General features: G+C 37.7%; 2 protein-coding genes and 1 long non-coding RNA gene across 3 annotated transcripts in view; all 3 read left to right on the top strand.

Annotated features, from left to right (window-relative positions):
* Positions 1 to 22,192, top strand: part of LOC146401763 (uncharacterized) — a 909,931-nt gene that overhangs the window by 259,872 nt on the left and 627,867 nt on the right. The gene's annotated exons all lie outside the window — the stretch shown is intronic.
* On the top strand, positions 6,623 to 7,594 carry LOC110261754 (olfactory receptor 4F3/4F16/4F29-like). Its single transcript, XM_021100066.2, has one exon. It carries the CDS (start codon positions 6,623 to 6,625, stop codon positions 7,592 to 7,594), a length of 972 nt encoding a protein of 323 aa, XP_020955725.2.
* On the top strand, positions 20,663 to 21,610 carry LOC100524030 (olfactory receptor 4F3/4F16/4F29-like). The gene has a single exon (XM_021100019.2). It carries the CDS (start codon positions 20,672 to 20,674, stop codon positions 21,608 to 21,610), a length of 939 nt encoding a protein of 312 aa, XP_020955678.1. The 5' UTR covers positions 20,663 to 20,671.

Genomic DNA, 22,192 nt, shown 5'->3' with positions numbered 1-22,192 from the left:
CTTTCTTTGCAAATAGGATTAATGGTATCTTTATTACTACATATGAATAATTTCTAGGGCTCAGGAAATATTCATTTGTGTTGTTTTTGACACAACGTGGATGAGGCAGATGGTGGAATGCAGTAAACTAAAATTCTCATTCACCATAGGGAACTAAGAATATCAAGTATAGGCAACATATAAGAAGCTGAGTGTCAAGATGTTGATGTCTCTTTTTGGTGTGCAAGACCCAGGTTAAAGATGGGAGAACTGTAGCAGCCTGGAATGCTCAGGAAGCATGACGTAATTAGGGACATACATAACTGAAATAAAAATATTATGCAAGTTATTAAATTTGGGTTTTATATTAACGTAGGTAACTGCATTGATTTTTTTCCCCCTCAAACTTCATGTAGAAGTAGTTCAACATATAAATGGTTTAATTGAAAAGGATCTAGAAAAGATGCTTTGGAGGCTAGGAACTTAGAAGAGACTGGTCCTTATTTTCTTATCTGTGAAATATGAATCATATTCCTCTTTCTTACGCTCTTCCCTGCTATTGTGCAACAAAAGATATGAAAGATTTTTAGAAGCTATAAGCTTTTAGAAAGGAAATTAATATTATAAATTTTGATATTTGCACACTGTAGGAAATTATCAATGAGATTAAAAAATAATAGCATTTATGGTAGGACACAACTTGAAGAAATGTCTTAGTTGAAATCATGTGAAAGAATAGGGACATTCTCAGTTTAAATGCATTTATAACATATGATTTATCATGAGAAATAAAAATATTCTTACCTATAGCATTTTATTTCCGGAGGGTATAGTATAGATATAATACATGTAATATTATATAACATGTAATATTAATGTATTAATGTTTTCTAAAACCAATATGAGATCAGAATAAATAAAAGTATGACCTGCAAGATTCAGGAAATAATTATATTTATTGATTAGGTAGACTATTATTAATGTTTATAGCCAAGATTCATGAACACATTAAGAAAATAGAAATGATGTATAGATAATGAAGAGAATCAGAGAACTGCTAATGTGTTAAAAAAGGAGTTGAGAAAAGAGATGCCATTAGTAATTAAAAGTGTTTATCCTGGATATCATAAGATTAAGCAGAGGTGTAATAGTTTTAAAAAATTATGTTGCCGGAGTTCCCATCATGGCACGGTGGTTAATGAATCCAACTAGGAACCATGAGGTTGCGGGTTCCATCCCTGGCCTTGCTCAGTGGGTTAAGGATCCTGCATTGCTGTGGCTGTGGCATAGGCCGGCAACTACAGCTCTGATTCAGCCCTTAGCCTGGGAACCTCCATATGGTGCAGGAGCAGCCCAAGAAATGGCAAAAAGACAAAAAAAATTATGTCACTGACCAAAAGATTTAGTTTATGAATCCTCTGGCATTTTTCATGTGTATAAAAGATCAATATCTGGTGAGTAATAATAATTTCTATCTCTACCGAGTTTTCAGCAGAAGTAAATGGTCTAAAATGATCATCCTAAATAATTTCTGAGAGTTTGGAGAAAACCACTTATGCAAACCCTCAAAAGGACGTCCAAAGTGAATTTTAAGATTTACACATTTGCACATACTTAAAGTTAAGCTGTACATTGTGTATGTAGCTTTGACCTGCCCTTTGGCCTTTAAGCTACAAGGATTTGGGTCCTTCCTTACGTTAATGGCTCTAGTAATAATTTTTTTTTCTATTGTGCCTGCATAAGAATGCTTAGAAAAGGAGAATATTAAGTATGATGGTCTTGCTGAGCTATATGAAAGTGAATATTTCAGAATAAAGTTATATCAGCATTAGATTTTTTTATTGTTATTTCCCCCAACACACTTTCTTTCCACTGTACAGCATGGGGACCCAGTTACACATACATGTATACATAATTTTTTTTCCCATTGTCGTGCTGTGTTGTAAGTATCTAGACATAGTTGGATCTGAGCCTTTGGATCACTTACTTTTTCCTTATGAATATTTTTGTGTGTTCAATGAACAGAAATGTCTCCAGCTCATGTAATAGGAATGACCTTTGATCTTTTTTGTCAAATATAGACAAGACACACAAAAATAAATCTATTTCTTCTCCAAAGGAGTGACAATTCCACCTTCAGTAATGTCCACACTGCTCCTTATTTGCTACATCTAGTTATTCTCAGTCTTTCATCTGAATATTCCTCTTTTGTCTAGTCTTTTTAATTTTTTAAAAACTGAAGTACAATTGACATGTAACATTACATTAGTTTCAGGTGTACAACATCATGGGAACTTAAGTCTGTAAGGATTTAAGTCCTTCCTTATGTTAATGACTAGTTAGAATTCTTATTTGAGGAGTAATGTTCTTTAGGTTCAGCCTGAGAATAGATAATACCAACAGGGAGAGAGATGACAAAGTCTTTGCAAAGCCTATTAACTACAATATTTCTCAGCAGGAAAGGGTGAACAGCATAAGATGGTGCAGAGACATCAGAAGGACGGAGATTTAGTTACTCTGAGGTATTTGGTGATCTTCATGAGACCCGTCTTAATAAGGTGGTGGGATAACTATCAGGCTGCAAGGAAATAAGGAGGTGGCCCTCAATGGGCAATAGAGCAGACAGTGTTAAGGGGGAACAAATGATGAAACTAGAAGCACAGGATGATGCTTCTTTCTATGGAAAGATGGTATGGAACCAAGTTATAGCAGCACATTTTAAGTTAGGAATTTGTACTTTTAAAGGCAATGAGAACCATTGGACATTCTGGGTGGTGGTAGTTATATAGTCAAAGTGCTACTTTGAAAAAGTACTTTGGAAAAAAAATACTTTGGAAAAGTCATCTGATGGCCATATTCAGGTTAGATGGGGAGAGATCGATTGTCTTGTATGGTAGGATTTTAGTGATGATTAGTGAAAGCAAATGAAGATATGAGAAGAATGGATGAGATGCTTGCCGTATTACAATATATCTGGAGGAAAAGATGAACTGGAGAGATGATTATTAGTTTTGTTGTAGTCATGTGAAATTTCACTAATGTATAAGCACCTAGGTGATAGAATGTATTGGGCTGTGGGAAATATGACCACGCAGTTTAGAACAGAACTAGGGGAATGAATGACCTACCTCCTCAGATTCAAATAGCATTTTTATGATGGAAAAACTGCTAATTTTCATATATATTTCTTTTCACATAGTGGTCATGATTTGGGGGAAGGAATAGTTAGAATACAGAGAAAGCCCAATTAGGTAAAGAGAAAAAGATAAGATCTTAAATAATGTTATTATTTATATAGTGAACAAGTGATGAAAAACCAGGGAAAGACAAAAGGAGCAGTTTGAGAATTAGTTCTACCAGTAGAGTTTAGTGCCACAAAGGATGATTATAATAGTATCTCCATGGCTAACAGTTACTGAGTTCTTGCTTTGTGTCAAACTGCTCTAACTTCTTTCCTTTTTTTTTTTTTTGTGGGTCATTTTTTTTCTTTTTCTTTTTTATTTATTACTCAATGAATTTATTACATTTATAGTTGTACAATGATCATCACAATCCAATTGTATAGGATTTTCATCCCACAATTCCAGTGCATCCCCAACCCCTTGAACTGTCTCCTTTGGAAACCATAAGTTTTTCAAAGTCTGTGAGTCAGTATCTGTTCTGCAAAGAAGTTCAGTCTGTCCTTTTTTCAGATTCCACATGTCAGTGAAAGCATTTGATGTTGGTGTCTCATTGTCTGACTGACTTCACTTAGCATGATAGTTTCTAGGTCCATCCATGTTGCTAAAAATGCTGGTATTCCGTTCCTTTTGATGGCTGAGTAATATTCCATTGTGTATATGTACCACATATTCTTATCCACTCCTCTGTTGATGGACATTTAGGTTGTTTCCATGTCTTGGCTATTGCAAACTGTGCTGCAATGAACATTGGAGTACATGTGTCTTTGCGAGTCATGGTTTTCTCAGGATAGATGTCCAGGAGTGGGATTTCTGGATCAAATGGTAGTTCTATATTTAGTTTTCTGAGGAATCTCCATCCTGTTTTCCACAGAGGTTGCACCAATTTACAATCCCACCAACAGTGTACTAGGGTCCCTTTTTCTCCACACCCTCTCTAGGACTTAGTGTTTGTAGACTTTTTGATGATGGCCATTCTGGTTGGTGTAAGGTGGTACCTCATAGTGGTTTTGATTTGCATTTCCCTAATGATGAGTGATGTTAAACATCTTTTCATGTGTTTTTTGGCCATCTGTATGTCTTCTTTGGAGAATTGTCTGTTTAGGTCTTCTGCCCATTTTTTGATGGGTTGTTAGCTTCCTTGGTATGGAGCTGCAGAATGTGTTTATAAATTTTGGAGATGAATACCTTGTCAGTGGATTCACTTGCAAAGCTTTTCTCCCATTCTGTGTGTTGTCTTTTTGTGTTGTTTAGGGTTTCTTTTGCTGTGCAGAAACTTTTAAGTTTAATTAGGTCTCATTTGTTTACTTTTGTTTTTACTGTCACTACTCTAAGAGGTGGATCTGAGAAGATGCAGCTGTTGTTTATGTGGGAGAGCATTTGCCCTATGTTTTCCTCTAAGAGTTTTATAGTGTCTGGTCTTCTATCTAGGTCTTTAATCCATTTGGAGTTTATTTTTATGTATGGTGTTAGGGAGTGTTCTAATTTCATTCTTTTCCATGTGGCTGTCCAGATTTCCCAGCACCACTTATTGAACAGGCTGCCTTTTCTCCATTGTATATTCTCACCTCCTTTGTCATAGATTAGTTGACTGTAGGTGTACGGGTTTAATTCTGGGCTTTCTATCCTGTTCCACTGATCTATATTTCTGTCTTTGTGCCAGTACTATATGGTTTTGATTATTGTTGCTTTTTAGTATAGTCTGAAGTCTGGGAGTCTGATTCCTACAGCTCCATTTTTCTTTTTCAGGATGTCTTTGGCTATTCTGGATCTTTTGTGCTTCCAAACAAATGTTAAAATATTGTGTTTGAGTTCTGTGAAAAACGACCTTGGTAATTTGATAGGGATTGCATTAAATCTGTAGATTGCCTTGGGTAGTAATAGTCATTTTGATAATATTGACTCTTCCACTCTAACAGCATGGTATATCTTTCCATCTATTTGTGTCCTCTTTGATTTCTTTCATCAGTGTCTTATGGTTTTCAGAGTACAGGTCTTTTGTCTCTTTAGGTAGGTTTACTCCTAGGTATTTTATTCTTTTGGATGCGATGGTAAACGGGATTGCCTGCCTAATTTCTCTTTCTGATATTTGATTGTTAGTATATAGAAATGCCCATCAATTTCTGTGTATTAATTTTGTATCCTGCGACTTTGCCAAATTCATGAATGAGCTCTAACAGTATTCTGGTAGAGTCTTTAGGATTCTCTAGGTATAGTATCATGTCATCTGCAATTAATGATAGTTTTACTTCTTCCTTTCCAGTTTGGATTCCTTTTATTTCTTTTACTTCTCTGATTGCCATGGCTAGGACTTCCAGAACTATGTTGAAGAGTAATGGCGAGAGTGGACATCCTTGTCTTGTTCCTGATCTCAGCAGGAATTCTTTCAGCTTTTCACCATTGGGAATGATGTTAGTTGTGGGTTTGTCATATATGGGCCTTTATTATGTTGAGGTATGTTCCCGCTATGCCCATTTTATGAAGGTTTTTTTTTTTTTCATCAGAAATGGGTGTTGGATTTTGTCAAAGGCTTTTTCTGTGCTAACTTCTTTTCTTACAACATTTTTTGAGGCCAGACTATTTTCACTTCAGTTTTACATCTGAGTAAAGTTAGACACAGTATGATTAAGTAACTTGTCTAAGATCAGTGTAAGCAGTAGGGCAAGTAGGTGAGTCAAGTTTAAACCCAGCAGTCTGGTTTGTGATTCCTCATTGTTAACTAACATTTTACATCTATCTCTCCAGAATATTAAATTTAAGAAGGAAAATGAATAAACTGTTTAAATAAACTACATAATATACACATTTTTATATTTGGGAAGATTAATAGGTTTGGACTTTTATTTTATTTATTTTTTGGTCTCTATTTCCTGATGCATCTCTCTTTAAATTCTTATGTGCCTTTGTCTATATTTTCTTTTCTTTTTATTTCTTTCACTTTTTTGGGCCACACCTGTGGCATATGGAAGTTCCCAGGCTAGGAGTCGAATTGGATCTACAGTTGCCAGCTATGCCACAGCCACAGCAACGTGGGATCTTAGCCTCATCTGCGACTTACACCATAGCTCGTCACAACGCCAGATCCCTGACCCACTGAGCGAGGCCAGGGATTGAACCTACATCCTCATGGATACTAGTCAGATTCGTTACCTCTGAGCCATGATGGGAACCCCCTACATTTTATTTTCTTGATCATACACTAAAGCCCAAACTCAATTTAGGGCACATGATTTAATGATACCAAAGATGTAGGCATGGAAAATTTTGGATTCTGGCTCTTTGTGATTCTTATACTATGCCATCTCTAAGTAACTGTGTACAGTGGCAAAGTGATCTTTAGTTTTTGACATCTGTGTAATGCTATAGCCGGAAATATCCTCTCAACTTATGAATTCTGTTTTTCTCCCTGTTATGGTCCTCAGGGTCCTCAGGTAACTTCTTGGTCAGCCTTGCATACGAAGTTGATGGATGGAGGAAACCACTCAGTGGTATCTGAATTTTTGTTGCTGGGGCTCACCACTTCTTGGGAGATCCAGATTCTTCTTTTTCTGTTTTTCACAATATTTTATATAGCAAGTATGCTAGGAAACATTCTCATTGTGCTCACAATCTTCTCAGATCATCATTTACATTCCCCCATGTACTGTTTGTTGGCAAATCTCTCCTTCATTGACACAGGTGTTTCCAGCACTGCAACCCCAAAGATGATTTTTGACCTTTTCAGAAAACATAAAGTCATCTCCTTGAAGGGGTGCCTAACTCAGATGTTCTTTATTCACACTGTTGGTGGTACAGAAATGGTACTTCTCATAGTCATGGCTTATGACAGATATGTTGCTATCTGTAAGCCCCTCCACTACCTGACCATCATGAGCCTAAGAATGTGCATTTCTCTTTCGGCTATTGCTTGGACCATTGGACTCATCCACTCTGTGGCTCAACTGGCTTTTGTTGTAAATTTACCCTTTTGTGGTCCCAACAAAATGGATAGCTTTTATTGTGATTTTCCTCGGTTCATCAAACTTGCATGCACAGACACATACAGACTGGAATTTTTGGTGACTGCCAATAGTGGTTTCATCTCCATCGGCACCTTCTCTATCTTGATTATATCTTACATCTTCATCCTGGTCACGGTTCGCAAACACACTTCAGGTGGTTCATCCAAGGCCCTCTCCACTCTCTCGGCTCACATCACTGTGGTGGTCTTTTTCTTCGGTCCTTGTATTATTGTCTATGTGTGGCCATTCCCTACTTTACCCATAGATAAGTTTTTAGCCATCTTTGATACCCTTATTACTCCTTTTATGAATCCTATTATCTATACATTTAGAAATAAGGAGATGAAGGTGGCAATGAGGAGACTGTTTGGTAAGGTTTTAAGTTTCAAAAAGAGGTATTTAACACACAATACAAGAAATTCAGATTCATCTTGACTATTCTTGGAAAACTAACCTCTTCATATTTTTCACAAATCTTTTTCAGTATAGTTGATGATTTCAGTATTCACTGTGAAAGCATTTTTCAAAGACTCTGTTCTGAGCTGGTCAGTTTTTTTAAAATAAAGTCCCTTGCTCTAAGCAACCTAAAATGTTAGTGAGGAGTGAATTCAGCATTGGAATGTAATATCTTTCTCAGTTACTACTGAAGATCTTGGTAAAGGCTGAAATCTTGCATACTGGGCACATTTTCTTCCTTCCTTCCTTCCCTCCTTCGTTCCTTTTTCCTTTCTACCCCCCCCCCCCGCCTTTTTTTTAAAGGGCTGCACCCGTGATACATGGAAGTTCCCAGGCTAGGGGTCGAATTGGAGCTGCAGCTGCCACCCTCCACCATAGCCATAGCAACGCCAGATCTGAGAAGTGTCTGTGACCTACATCGCAGCTCACAGCAATGCCATATCCTTTAACCCACTGAGCAAGGCCAGGGATCGAACCCTCATTCTCCTGGATACTAGTTGCGTTCTTAACCTGCTGAGGCACGACAGGAACTCCACACATTTTCCATTAAAATAAAATGCTGGGAGTTCTCATTATGGCTCAGCAGGTTAAGGACCCAATGTTCTCTCTGTGAGGATGTGATTTGATCCCTGGTCTCACTCAGTGGGGTAAGGATCTGGTGTTGCCACAAGCTGAGGTGTAGTTTGCAGAGGTGGCTCTGATCCTGTGTTGCTGTGGCTGTGGTGTAGGTCTGCAGCTGAATCTGATTTGACACTGATTCTGGGAATTTCCATATGCCACAGGTCTGGCTATAAAAGAAAATGTTGGATACTCTTCTCTTTGGTAGTGACTCTCAAAGACCCCTCTTCTAACATACATAGGTACCAATATTCAAGCTCACTTAGTTTCTCAGTGTCTGTATACCTCGAAGAATAAACAAAATTAAGAAAATTGCCCAGGCACTTTTGAGAATATGAGGCTTCTAACATCTGGATTTGGCCATACACACCCCAATTTACTTAATACTAAGGTTTTTAGATTTAGTTAGGATTAGAAGGTGAAATTGGAATAACTAATAGAATGATAATACAGACGACATTAATATTGTTAAATAGTCAACTATTTTGAGACCAGATGATGTAAATTCCTATACTCTCCATGCATATAATTATGTCTTATCCCAATTATTTCCTAAACAATAGTCACTATTTTTATATGGCAAAGACAACTATGTGAATATTAAAAGATTATAAATGGATTGAATATTTTACAAATAAAAATAGGCAACACTGAATAGAAATATAAGAGATTTCTATATTATGAGAACCAGGTTAATAACTAAATAAAAAACAAATATGAAGTGTAGAAATTACAAGAGAAAATTTATTACAAAACTGTATAAATGGGAGTTCCCGTCGTGGCGCAGTGGTTAACGAATCCGACTAGGAACCATGAGGTTGCGGGTTCGGTCCCTGCCCTTGCTCAGTGGGTTAACGATCCGGCGTTGCCGTGAGCTGTGGTGTAGGTTGCAGACGTGGCTCGGATCCCGCGTTGCTGTGGCTCTGGCGTAGGCCGGTGGCTACAGCTCCGATTGGACCCCCAGCCTGGGAACCTCCATATGCCGCGGGAGTGGCCCAAGAAATAGCAACAACAACAACAACAAAAAGACAAAAAAAAAAAAAAAACACACAAAAAACTGTATAAATGAAGAGATATAAAAGCAATAGTTAAGAAATGTATTAAACTTCCCAATGTGGTAAAATATATTATTTAAAATGTATTAAACTTCCCAATGTGGTAAAATATATTATTTAAAACACTGATCAGGGGAGTTCCCATCGTGGCTCAGGAGAAATGAATCTGATTAGCATTCATGAGGTTGCAGGTTCAATCCCTGCCCTTGCTCAGTGGGTTAAGGATCTGGCATTGCCATGAGCTGTGGTGTATGTCGCAGATGCAACTCAGATATGGCATTGCTGTGACTGTGGTGTAGGACAGTGGCTACAGCTCTGATTTGACCCTTAGCTTGGGAACCTCCATATGTCGTGGGTGAGGCCCTAAAATAAAAAACTGTTTGGAAATAGTGTAAATAACTTATTCAAAAGTATCTCACTGTTTTTTTACAGAAAGTTTTACACATTATTTAATTGAAGTAGATATTGAATATTTACAATATTGTGTTAGTTACAGATGTATAGAATAGTAATTTTTTTAGATTATATTCCATTGAAGGTCATTATAAGATATGGGGTATAATTCCTTGTACTACACAGTAAATTCTTGTTGCTTATCTATTTTGTATATAGTGGTTTGTATCTGTTAATCTCATACTCCTAATTTATCCCTCCCCACCTACATCCCTTTCCCCTTTGGTAACCTTGAGTTTGTTTTCTATGTCTGTGAGTCTGTTTCTGTTTTGTATATAGATTTATTTATACTATTTCTTAGATTTCACATATAAGTGATATCATGTAGTACTTATTTTTCCCTGTCTTACTAATTTCACTTAGCATAATATCCCCCAAGTCCATCCATGTGGTTGTAAATGACAAAATTCTGTTTTTCTTTTTTTGTTATGACTAAGGAGTATTCCATTGTATGTATGTGTATATCTATATCTATATATCACATTTTCTGTATCCATTCATGTCCTGATGGACACTTAGTTTGCTTCCCTATTGTGGCAACTGTAAACGAACACTGGGGTTCATGTACCTTTTAAAATTGGTGCTCTTGTTTTTTTTTTCGATATATACCAGGACTGGAATTGCTCGGTCATATGGTAGTTCTATTTTTATTTTTGAGTAACTCCCATACTGTTTTCCACAGTGGCTGTACTAATTTATATTTCCACCAACAGTGTACAAAGGTTCCCTTTTCTTGATATTCTCATCAGCATTTGTTATTTTTGGTCTTTTTGAATGCTAGCCATTCTGACAGGTGTAGTGAGGTGATATCATATTGTGGTTTTGATCTTCTTTTCTTCTGTGGTTTTGAGCATCTTTTCATGTTCCTGTTGGCCATGTGTATTTCTTTTAGGTCTTTCTATCATTCAGGTCTTCTGCCCAGTTTTTGGACTTTTTTTTTTTTTTAATCTTGAGTTGTATGAGCTGTTTGTATTTTTTTTTTTTTTTTTTGGATATTAGCCACTTGTTGGTCGCATCATTTGCAAATATTTTTCTCTCATTCTATAGGATTTTTCCTTTCATTGATCAAGGTTTCTTTTGTTGTCTTACTGTTCTGTGTTACCAAATGAATAGGGTCAGGTGTTGAGTGAAGTCAATATTATTTGCTCATAGCTTAGGCAACTTGTTATGAAACTGACCTGCTATCCATGAGAATCTGAATAATAGCAGCAGCAATAAATTATTAGTAAAGTATAGGAAGAATAATTTTGGGGCTCAAATGAATGCTTTTGACAAATTTCCACACTCCTCTCTGCACAAATTTACCAGTGAATTGCAGCTAAAAGATTAGATCCTCTCAAGCTTGGGGAAAGATATCTTCCCAGGTTAGGGCTTGAATCTCAGCTGTAGACGCCAGCCTACACCACAGCTATAGCAATGCGAGATTCCAGCCGCATCTGTGACCTACATCACAGCTCACCACAATGCTGGATCCTTAACCCACTAAGCGAGGCCAGGGATCAAACCTGCATCCTCATGGATGCTAGTCAGGTTCATTAACCACTGAGCCATGACGGCAACTCCTGTAATTCTTATCTTTATGCATTGAACATTTTCATCCTATTTTTCCTTTGTCTTTTTTTTGTTTTTTCTAGGGCTGCACCCATGGCATATGGAGGTTCCCAGGCTAGGGGTCTAATTGTAGCTGTAGCTGCCAGCTTAAACCATAGCCACAGCAACGCAGGATCTGAGCCACACCTGCAACCTACATCGCAGCTCACGGCAATGCTGGATCCTTAACCCACTGAGTGAGGTCAGTGATCGAACCTGCAACCTCGTGGTTCCTAGTCAGATTCATTAACCACTGAGACATGATGGGAACTCCTCATCCTATTTTTTAAATCGAGGTATAACTGACATATGACAGTACATTAGTTTTAGGTGTAGAACATAGTGATTTGTTACTTGTATATATTACGAAATGATCACCACAACCTAGTTAGCACTCATCACCACACATTGTTTTTTTTTTTTTTTTTTTTTTTTTGTCTTTTTTGTTGTTGTTGCTATTTCTTGGGCCGCTCCCGAGGCATATGGAGGTTCCCAGGCTAGGGGTCCAATCGGAGCTGTAGCCACTGGCCTACGCCAGAGCCACAGCAACGCGGGATCCGAGCCACGTCTGCAACCTACACCACAGCTCACGGCAATGCCGGATCGTTAACCCACTGAGCAAGGGCAGGGACCGAACCCGCAACCTCATGGTTCCTAGTCGGATTCGTTAACCACTGCGCCACGACGGGAACTCCACCACACATTGTTAAATCCACATCCCCAAGGGCTGACTTAGTCTATAACTGGAAGTTTGAAACCATGTTTTTAAACCAGCTTTCCTTTGGTGTATATGTGTTAGTCATCATATTTTACTAATAGGAAGCTTGCTATCATACATTGTTGTATATTTCTGATTATTTTCTTAGAATAAAATAGTATGTAATCACTGGGTAAAGAGCAACCATATTCTTAAAGCTTTTGGTTCATATTACTAACTGTTCTCTTGAATGAAGATAACTCTGTTCCAAATGCTTTCATTTTTATTCAAATCAATATATATTCAAATTTCCCTCAATTTACTTATATTTCCAGCTTAGTAGCTTTCTAACTCTTAGAATATAGGGTACTGGTTTGCTGAGTTTTCATCAAGAAAATGTATTGTATTTTATTAAATGTTATATATATATTTTTTCCTTTTACGGCTGCATCTGTGGCATATGGAACTTCCCAGGCTAGGGGCTGAATTGGAGCTACAGTTGCAGGCCTACGCTGCAGTCATGGCAACAACAGATCTGAGCTGCATCTCTTACCTGTGCTGCAGCTTGTGGCAACACAGAATCCTTAACCTCCTGTGCAAGGCCAGGGATTGAAGCCACATCCTCACGGATACTATGTTGGGTTCTTAACCAGCTGAGCCACCACAGGAACGCCAAATGCTACATCTTGTGTTGAATATTTTGTGTCAGAAGTTTCTGACATATAATTTGTTCGTTTTTGTTTTTTGGATGAGTGCTCTTTCAACCTAGTTTTTTTTTTTTTTGTTTTTGTTTTTGTCTTTTGTCCTTTTAGGGCTGTACCTGAGACATATGGAAGTTCCCAGGCTAGGGGTCTAATTGGAGCTGTAGCTGCTGCCTATGCCACAGCTCACGGCAACGCCGGATCGTTTAACCCACTGAGCAAGGCCAGGGATCGAACCTGCAACCTCATGGTTCCTAGTCAGATTCATTTCCACTGTGCCATGCTGGGAACTCCTCAACCTAGTTTTAAAGTCAAGTTTTCCTTTATTTCTGGAAAATGTTCTTAAGTGATAGTTCTTAAGTGATATGTTCTGTTCCATTGTGTTTTCTTCTTTGGGACTCCAATTATGTGCACATTGACAAAAAAAATATATCTCTAAGCACTTTAATCTCTTATTTCACTTTGATTTCATTGGGTCCTTATCTCTGTCTTTATCTCTCCTCTATTGTGTTTCAGCAGTGTCTGCTTTTCCCTGGTCTCTGTCCAATTTTACTTAATATCTGTGATGAATAATTTTTTCTACTGTTCTTTCTTGAGATATGTCTGCTCATACTTAATCTCTTCCTGTTTCATTCTGAGTTTTTAAATATCAATGTGTTTATTTAAAAAATATGATCCTATAAGTTTAAAAAATTCATGGTGAAATATTTCGTCCTGATTTTCATCTACTTTGTGGCAGTATTTTTCTGGAATCTTTTCCTGCCATTTGTTTTGTTTTTGTTTTTGTTTTTTTTTTTTAATTGTGTAGATCTTATGCTGGCTCTTGTTAATTTTTTGAATTTAACTCAAAATTTTTTTCTTTTTAAAATTATCTCACATTTATTTAGCATTTTACAGCTTAGAAAGCACAATTATTTGTCTGTTCTGATCCTACAACAATCTTTCCTAGTACAAAATTATACTCTGTTCCAGTATTTTGTTTTATGTATCATTCTATGCTCTTTCCATCTTTTTAATCCAATCCTTCCTTTCTATTTTCTGTTTTTTGGGTGAAAATTTAGTGTAGGACCTCCAGATGAGTAGTTCTTTCCATTTGCCTAGCTTGGGGTATACTCTTCATTCTGGTTCTATCACTGCTTATGGTTGAAGGTTTTTGTCTCTGAAGCTGGGGTGGAGGGCAAGAGAAGCAAAATAATGTTCCATACATAGGGGACTATTGCCCCAGTCACTACAGACTGACACTCTGTCCATGGTCTTTCTCCTACATTCCTAGCCTCTCGGCAATGTAGTGTTTGTCTTTCTCCTCTCCTCTCTCCTCCCCCACCCCCCACTGCCCCTCCATGGTGAGTACTTTTAAAATCTACTCTCTTAGCTGCTGGATCTTTCAACAATGTGGTATACTTTTTCCTGCACCAACTATCTGTAGGGAATTCATGTCAGTGAATGAATGAAACTGTGTTCTAGCCTAGCAGGATTTTTTTTTTCTCAGTTGCTAATTTTTCTTCTTTGTGTAAACTTTTTCCCCTTTTATTTCTGTGAGCCATCAGAGTTAGGCTATTACAGGGCTGCATATAATGCACAAAGGCTTGCTTTCCTCTCTCCCCTTCACACAAAACAGATAATATTTATTGGTTACAATTTGTATTTACTACTTCTGCAATAACTAGTAAAAAAAAATTTCAAGACTGAATTCTTTTTATCTTCTGAATTTTCTGTTTCTTTCTTTTTTTTTTTTTGGTCTTTTTGCCATTTCTTGGGCTGCTCCTGTAGCATATGGAGGTTGCCAGGTTAGGGTCAAATCAAAGCTGTAGCCACTGGCCTACACCAGAGCAACAGCAACACGGGATCTGAGTCTGCCACCTACACCACAGCTCATGGCAATGCCAGATCCTTAACCCACTGAGCGAGGCCAGGGATTGAACTCACAACCTCATGGTTCCTAGTCGGATTCGTTAACCACTGGGCCACGATGTGAACTCCCTGAATTTTCTGTTTCTTATGATGGCTGAGCCGTATATGCAAAAATAGATCTTATATTTGATACTTTTTCTTTGATTATCTTCTCTTTTTTAACTTTCTTTCTTTCTCCATGAATCAATGAGAATACTACACCTGTACATGACATAGGAAACTTTGGACCTGGAAGGGACTGTGGAAATAATTTTCTATATAATCTGCTTATTTTACAGATGAAGAAATAATACTATAAAGGCATGAAGTGAATTATCTGAAGTTACAGAGTACTGACCAAACATAAATAGAATTTAATCTTTTGATTCATAATCCAAAAGCAAGTCCAACACATTATAGTTATTTCTGAGTTAAAAGTATTCTTTTAATGTGAAATTATGGGTAGGTAATTGTTAAATAGCTAAAGAGTTCAGGTAGATTATAAGTATGCTGGCTAATTTTTTTTTTTTTTTTTTTTTTTTTTTTTTTTTTTTGCTTTTTAGGGCTGCACGTGTGGCATTTGAAGGTTCCCAGGCTAGGGGTCAAATCGGAGCTGTAGCTGCTGGCCTACGCCACAACCACAGCAACGCAGGATCTGAGCCATGTCTTCGACATACACCTCAGCTCATGGCAACACTGGATCCTTAACCCACTGAGCAACGTCAGGTATTGAACCTACATCTTCACGGATGCTAATCAGATTCGTTAACCACTGAGCCACAACGGAAACTCCTGGCTTTTTTTTTTTTTAATGGTTACACCTGTGGCATATGGAAGTTCCCAGGCTAGGGAGCGAATTCAAGCTGCAAATGTGACCTATGCCACAGCTATGGCAATGCTAGATCCTTTTATCCACTGTGCCACAGTAGGGACTCCTAAATATGCTAGCTTTTGATTGTAGAGAAAAGCCTTACAGACATTTCTCCCTCTTTCTCTCTCCCCTCTCTCTCTTTCTCTCTCTCACACATACACACACAAACACACACTTTGGGGATTTCCATGAAGATCCCTGTTTATTTGCTAAGTTTCTTTGGTGAAGTTGATTTAATATCAATATAAGAAAGATTGTATGGTTCTTGAAGATCCTTTAACCTTACTCAAGAAATATAGACAAATGGAACAGGATAGAAAGTCCAGATATAAACCCATGCACCTATCTATGTAGGTCAACTAATTTACAACAAAGAAGGGAAGAATATACAATGGAGAAAAGAAAGTCTTTTCATTTGGGGTGCTGGGAAAACTGTCAATTTCATTGACACAGTTTTGAAATTTTAAAAACTGAAATTAGAACATTCTCCAACACCATTCACAAAAATGAACTCAAAATGGATTAAAGACCCAAAAGTAAGGCTGGAAATTATAAAACTCTTAGATGAAAATATAGGCAGAACACTCTTTGACATAAATTACAGCAATATATTTTCTTTCTTTTTTTTTTTTTTTTGCTATTTCTTGGGCCGCTCCCACGGCATATGGAGTTTCCCAGGCTAGGGGTCCAATCGGAGCTGTAGCCACCGGCCTACGCCAGAGCCACAGCAACTCGGGATCCGAGCCGCGTCTGCAACCTACACCACAGCTCACGGCAACGCCGGATCGTTTAACCCACTGAGCAAGGCCAGGGATCGAACCCGCAAACCTCATGGTTCCTAGTCGGATTCGTTAACCACTGCGCCATGACGGGAACTCCCCAGCAATATATTTTCTGATCTACCTCCTAGACTATGAAAATAAAAACCAACAAACAAAATTGGGACATAAAACTTAAAACTTAAAAGCTTTTTCACAGCAGAGGAAACCATAAACAAAATAAGATAACCTACAACATGGGAGAAAATATTTACAAATAAAATAACCGACAAAGGATTAATCTCCAAACATACAAACAACTCATGCTCATTATAAAAAAAAAAACCGATCCAATAAAAAAATGGGCAGAAAATCTAAGTAGACATTTCTCTGAAGAAGATATACAGATGGGAGTTCCCACTGTGGCACAGCAGAATAGAATCTGACTAGGGACCATGACGTTGTGAGTTTGATCACTGGCCTTGCTCACTGGGTTAAGGATCTGGCATTGCTGTGAGCTGTGGGGTAGGTGGCAGACATGGCTCAGATCTGGCGTTGCTGTGGCTGAGGCATAGGCCAGCAGCTGTAGCTCCAATTTGACCCTTAGCCTGGGAGAATCCATATGCTGTGGGTGTGGCCATTAAAAGACGAAAAAAAAAAAGTTTACAAACAGTAAATGCTGGAGAGGGTCTGGAGAACAGGGAACCCTCTTATAATGTTGGTGAGAATGTAGAGTGATATAACCAGTGTGGAAAGCAGTATGGGGTCTCCTCAAAAATAATAAAATTAGAGTTGCCATGTGATCCAGCAATCCCACTCCTGGGCATCTAGCCAGAGGAAAACTGTAATTTGAGAAGATTCATACACCTCTGTGTTCCTAGCAGCACTATTCACAATAGCCAAGACATGGAAACCTGAGTTTCCACTGTTACATGAATAAAGAAGATGTGGTTCATGTGCGTGCATGTGCGCATGCATGCACACGCACGTGCGCACACACACACACCGGAATACTACTCAGCCATAAAAAGAATGGAATAATGCTTTTCACGCCAACATGGACGCAACTAGAGATTATCATATTAAGTGAAGAAAATCAAAGACAAACATTATATGATATCACTTATATGTGGAATCTAAAATATGACAAAAATTAATGTATTTTGAAACAGAAAGACTCAAAGACATAGAGAACAGACTTGTGGTTGCCAAGAGGGGAGGGAGGTGAAGGAGGGATGAATTGGGAGTTTGGGATTAGCAGATGCAAACTATTTTATATATAGGATGCATAAACAACAAGCTCCTAATGTATAGTACAGTGAACTATATTCAATATCCTGTGATACATCATAATGGAAAAGAATATAAAAAAGAATGTATATATATGAGTGTATAAATGAATCACTTTGTTGTACCGCAGAAATTAATACAACATTGCTCATCAACTATACTTCAATAAAAATTTTAAACAAACAAAATAAAAAAGATCCTCTGTATAGCACTGGGAACTATGTCTAGTCACTTATGATGGAGCATGATAATGTGAGAAAATAGAATGTGTACATGTAGGTGTAACTGGGTCACCATGCTGTAGAACAGAAAAAAAACTGTATTGGGGAAATAATTAAAAAAATAAAATTAAAAAAAGAAAATGATGTTTAAAATTTTTTCTGATCCCTTTTTCCTCCTTTTTGAGACTCATTCATAGTTTCATCTTTTCATCTGCCAGGATTTTGGGAGACAGTTGCCTTGGATAAATGAATTCATATTGGCAATCTCAAGTCTCTGGGGTGTCATTTGGTCATTACTCTCGTGTGCCAATTAGCCATATTTTTCACAATAATAACATTTTTATAGCTATTTGTACATAAAGGTATGCTAGTTTTAACCAAGGAAAGTTGAATATGGTTAACTTTTTTAAAAAAATAGTCACATATCAGGTCTTTAAATGAGTGGGTTGGGGACAAATACAGAAATAGTTTAGGACTATTGGTGTACTTGAAGTCCCAAAAGGCCAGTATTGAATAGACGTTTCTGGTGTCAGGATCATTTTGTAAAGACATCAGTTAAGTCTTGTACAACAGAATAAGACTCAGTTGAGCTTAATGAATGAGAATTAATACAAGTGAGAAGAAAGAGAACATGCAGTCAGAAACTGAAATTACTTTTTTTCTTTCTGTCTACTGGTATCCAAGATTGAGACCCAAGAAAGGGAATTAGAAAATTAGTATTATTAAGTGGAAATAGAATTTCTGAGCTTTATTCCATTTCCTGATGTGGAGAGAGAGCCTTTGTTTCCTCTGTTAATAAGAGAGCACTGCGAGCAGAGTCTCTATGGGAAGCAAAAGGAGTTCATGTGGGCCAGGACAATGGCAGTCTGGGAACTCCACCAGGAGCTCTGAGATCAGGTATTATGCAGATTTGCCTTTTCTGACCATGGTTATTTAAATAGGTAGGATGAATTGCGACTGTGTTTGAAGCACTTTAAGAAATCCAGATGCTTACGGACACTTGAGGACAAAGCTTCCTTCCCTCTCACTTAGATCAGCCTAGGATGCTGAGAGTAGAACGTGGGGCACTGGAGAGGGACTGAGGGTTGTTAAATAATCAGAAAGTCATGAGAAAAGCGCAAAATCTTCTCTATATCCTGGTTAAGAGGCAGATCAGGGAATCAATATCAGTTCTACCTCTTACTTTTCTAACCTGGTCTCATGGTCTTTATTTCCCTTGCTGTGAAAAGGAGCGAATATTACCAACTTTTACAGTATTTGAAAATGTCAAATAAGATAGTGTCTGTAAAAGTGTTATTTCAGTGTTTTGCCCATGGTAGCCACTGTTTTTGCTTTACTTTGTTTTATCATCATTATTTTCATTGACAGCTTATCAAACATTGCTTCAGATGGGAGACACTCTCTGATTCTGTCTCAGTAATTCCTTAAGACTCAGATATGAAGACATTATATCCAAATAAATTATATCCATATCTTAAACTCTATTACTGGTCTTGATTTCTTACTGAAGACAGCCCTGATCACTCTGGCTCATGAATATCTTTTTGGCTTCTAAATTCTATTAGTATACTATTTATTGATGTTCTTTATCTAACTACATTTTTATTGTCTATATTTTTGTATGTGCAAAAATGTAAAAGTCTTAAGGGTCATGAATATTTTAATACTTCAGGAAGTCCATAATGTCCTGGAACAATGCATTGTGCTTAGTAGATATCTAGAAAATGTTTGCTGATTGATTACTTATGGTTATGAAAAAAGGTAAAATAAATGCTATAGCAACTAATAAATCATGTAAGTGGTGCAAAGGAATTAGAGAAGAGGGAGACTGATACAAAGAGAGGGCTTTCTATGAGATATGGGACTTAGAACCAACTGCGGGTGAGAGCAAAGGTGGTGAACATGATAGCACTCCATTGTGGAGAATACCATAATTATGTTGAACTTCACTATATACCAGGCTGGCATTGTGTTATAAAATCATGGAAATGTTATACTTGAAAGGATTACTCAGCATCACCCAACTCAGTCCCTTTATCTTTCCAATGATGAAACAGTTCAAGGAGTGAGTTGAGTGTGGAAAAGATGGGAGAAAGAACTATAATTTCCCTTGGACTTTGGGCTAGGACTTAATCACAGCTCTTCTGATCATTCCATGAGCCATGACAAGCAAACATGGCAACATGGCAAGAACAATGATCTACAAACGTCAATCACATAGAATTTTGCTTTTTACATTGCATTAGCTCGTCCCTGTTTAGATTCTGCAGCACAGACCTCTTTTCTGACTTGTCATAATTCTATTACATGCTCTCACAGCTTAAGTTTTGTGATCACTCCAATGCCCTGAGCTGAACTACAAAAGCTAGATAGGTTTAGGGTTTTTATGTCATCTTCTCTCTTTAGGAGTAAATGGTGAATATGGTTTGATAAAACTGCAATAGTGAAGCTAAACATGAGAGAGTATTAATGAGACTGTTAGCATTGCATATAGGAGATAATCGGGAGTGGGGAAGACAAAGGTCATCAGAACTGTCTGATGTTTGGAGAAATCTGTGGGTTGAGTGACAAATTGTGAGAGAGAAAACAATAGGATCATTTCCATTTTCTCTTTCTTCCCTGTTTTTCCAGGGCATCCCTATCTTGCCTCTCATGACGCTTCTGATTAAACAAAATATTTTATGGATTTTATCAAAACCTAGAGAATTGTAGGAAGCTGGGGAGTTAGAAGCAGTGCTCTGTGGCAATGAATTATTGCATATTTTCTGCAACTCTAGTTTAAGGGGTTATATTATATGTGTTTTGGCTGTGTGAAGTAAGGCATTATTTTCGTGTGATCACTGACTCCCCATAAAGTTGATTTCTTTACTCTCTTTTCAGGTAAGATTGTGTCACCTCTGCTTGCAAAGGTAATGGGTGGAGTCAATCACTCTGCTGTGTCTGAGTTTGTTTTCCTGGGACTCTCTAATTCATGGGAAATCCAGCTTCTTCTTTTCCTTTTTTCATCTGTGTTCTACATGGCAAGCCTAATGGGAAACCTCCTCATTGTATTCTCTGTGAGCTCTGATCCTAACTTACACTCCCCCATGTACTTTCTGTTGGCCAACCTCTCCTTTCTTGATGTGGGGGTTTGCTCTATTGCTGCTCCCAAAATGATTTATGACCTTTTCAGAAAACACAAAGCCATCTCTTTTGGGGGTTGTATAACTCAGATCTTCTTTATTCATGCTATTGGGGGCACAGAAATGGTGCTGCTCATTGCCATGGCCTTTGACAGATATGTTGCCATATGTAAGCCTCTCCACTACCTGGTCATCATGAGCCCACGAATATGCATTTTGATTTTGGCTGCCTCCTGGATCCTTGGCATCATCCACTCTGTGGCCCAATTGGCTTTTGTTGTAGACTTGCCCTTCTGTGGTCCCAATGTATTGGACAGCTTTTACTGCGACCTCCCCCAACTCATTAAACTTGCTTGCACAGAGACCTACAGGCTAGAGTTCATGGTCACAGCCAACAGTGGACTCATCTCTGTGGGTTCCTTCTTCATTCTGATTATTTCTTATATCTTCATTCTGGTCACTGTTTGGAAACACTCGTCGGGTGGTTTATCCAAGGCCCTCTCCACTTTGTCAGCTCACGTCACTGTGGTGGTTTTGTTCTTTGGGCCATTAATCTTCTTCTACACCTGGCCCTTCCCCTCATCACAGCTGGACAAGTTTTTTGCTATCTTTGATGCAGTTCTCACTCCTTTTCTGAATCCAGTAATCTATACATTCAGGAACAAGGAGATGAAGGCGTCAATGAAGAAACTCTGCTATCAGCTTGTGAGTTACAGGAAGATATCTTAAATACTCTAAGGATAAAAGACATGAGCTCTACCCTTACCGACAATAAAGAAATGTCGCTGAAAATTTGCATTCCTTAATTTTATGTATTTGGTTATATTTAGTCATTTATTATGTTGTTATGTATCTCTAGTACCCTAATTAATGAGGACAAAGAGAGTTAACATTGGAGCTTTCTGTTTTCCAACCCTGTGCTGGACATTTTATATAAATTGTTTTATTTAATTTTATGATCACTCTGGGTGGTAATTTATCTTATTTTTTCATAATGAAGAAAGCTTTCTGCTTAATCTCCATATAATTACTATGTAAAATGTTTCAAATGAAAACTGATCAGCACCTTAATCTTCCACTTCCAATTGTCTTATTCCTCAAAATGTGTCAGAGAATGTGTTCAACAAGTCAGTGTTGGAAATTAGTATATTATTCCTTTTCTTTCTTTTTTTTTAATGGCAATACCCATGGCATATGGAAGTTCCCATGCTGAAGACTGAGTCTGAGCTGCAGCTGTGACCTATACCACAGATGCAGAACCCACTGCTTTGCGCTGGGATTGAACTTGTGTCTTCACAGAGACACAAGCCT

Source organism: Sus scrofa, chromosome 7 (assembly GCF_054392235.1).
Source record: "Sus scrofa isolate SSC_HxYL_T2T_F1_AM1 chromosome 7, Sscrofa_HxYL_maternal_Yorkshire_Landrace_v2.0, whole genome shotgun sequence".
Classification (NCBI taxonomy): Eukaryota; Metazoa; Chordata; class Mammalia; order Artiodactyla; family Suidae; genus Sus; species Sus scrofa.
This window is presented reverse-complemented; position numbering and strand designations above follow the sequence as displayed.

Coding starts and splice junctions, on each gene's coding strand:
- LOC110261754 (XM_021100066.2), top strand. CDS start 6,623: ATGGATGGAGGAAACCACTCAGTGGTATCTGAATTTTTGTTGCTGGGG.
- LOC100524030 (XM_021100019.2), top strand. CDS start 20,672: ATGGGTGGAGTCAATCACTCTGCTGTGTCTGAGTTTGTTTTCCTGGGA.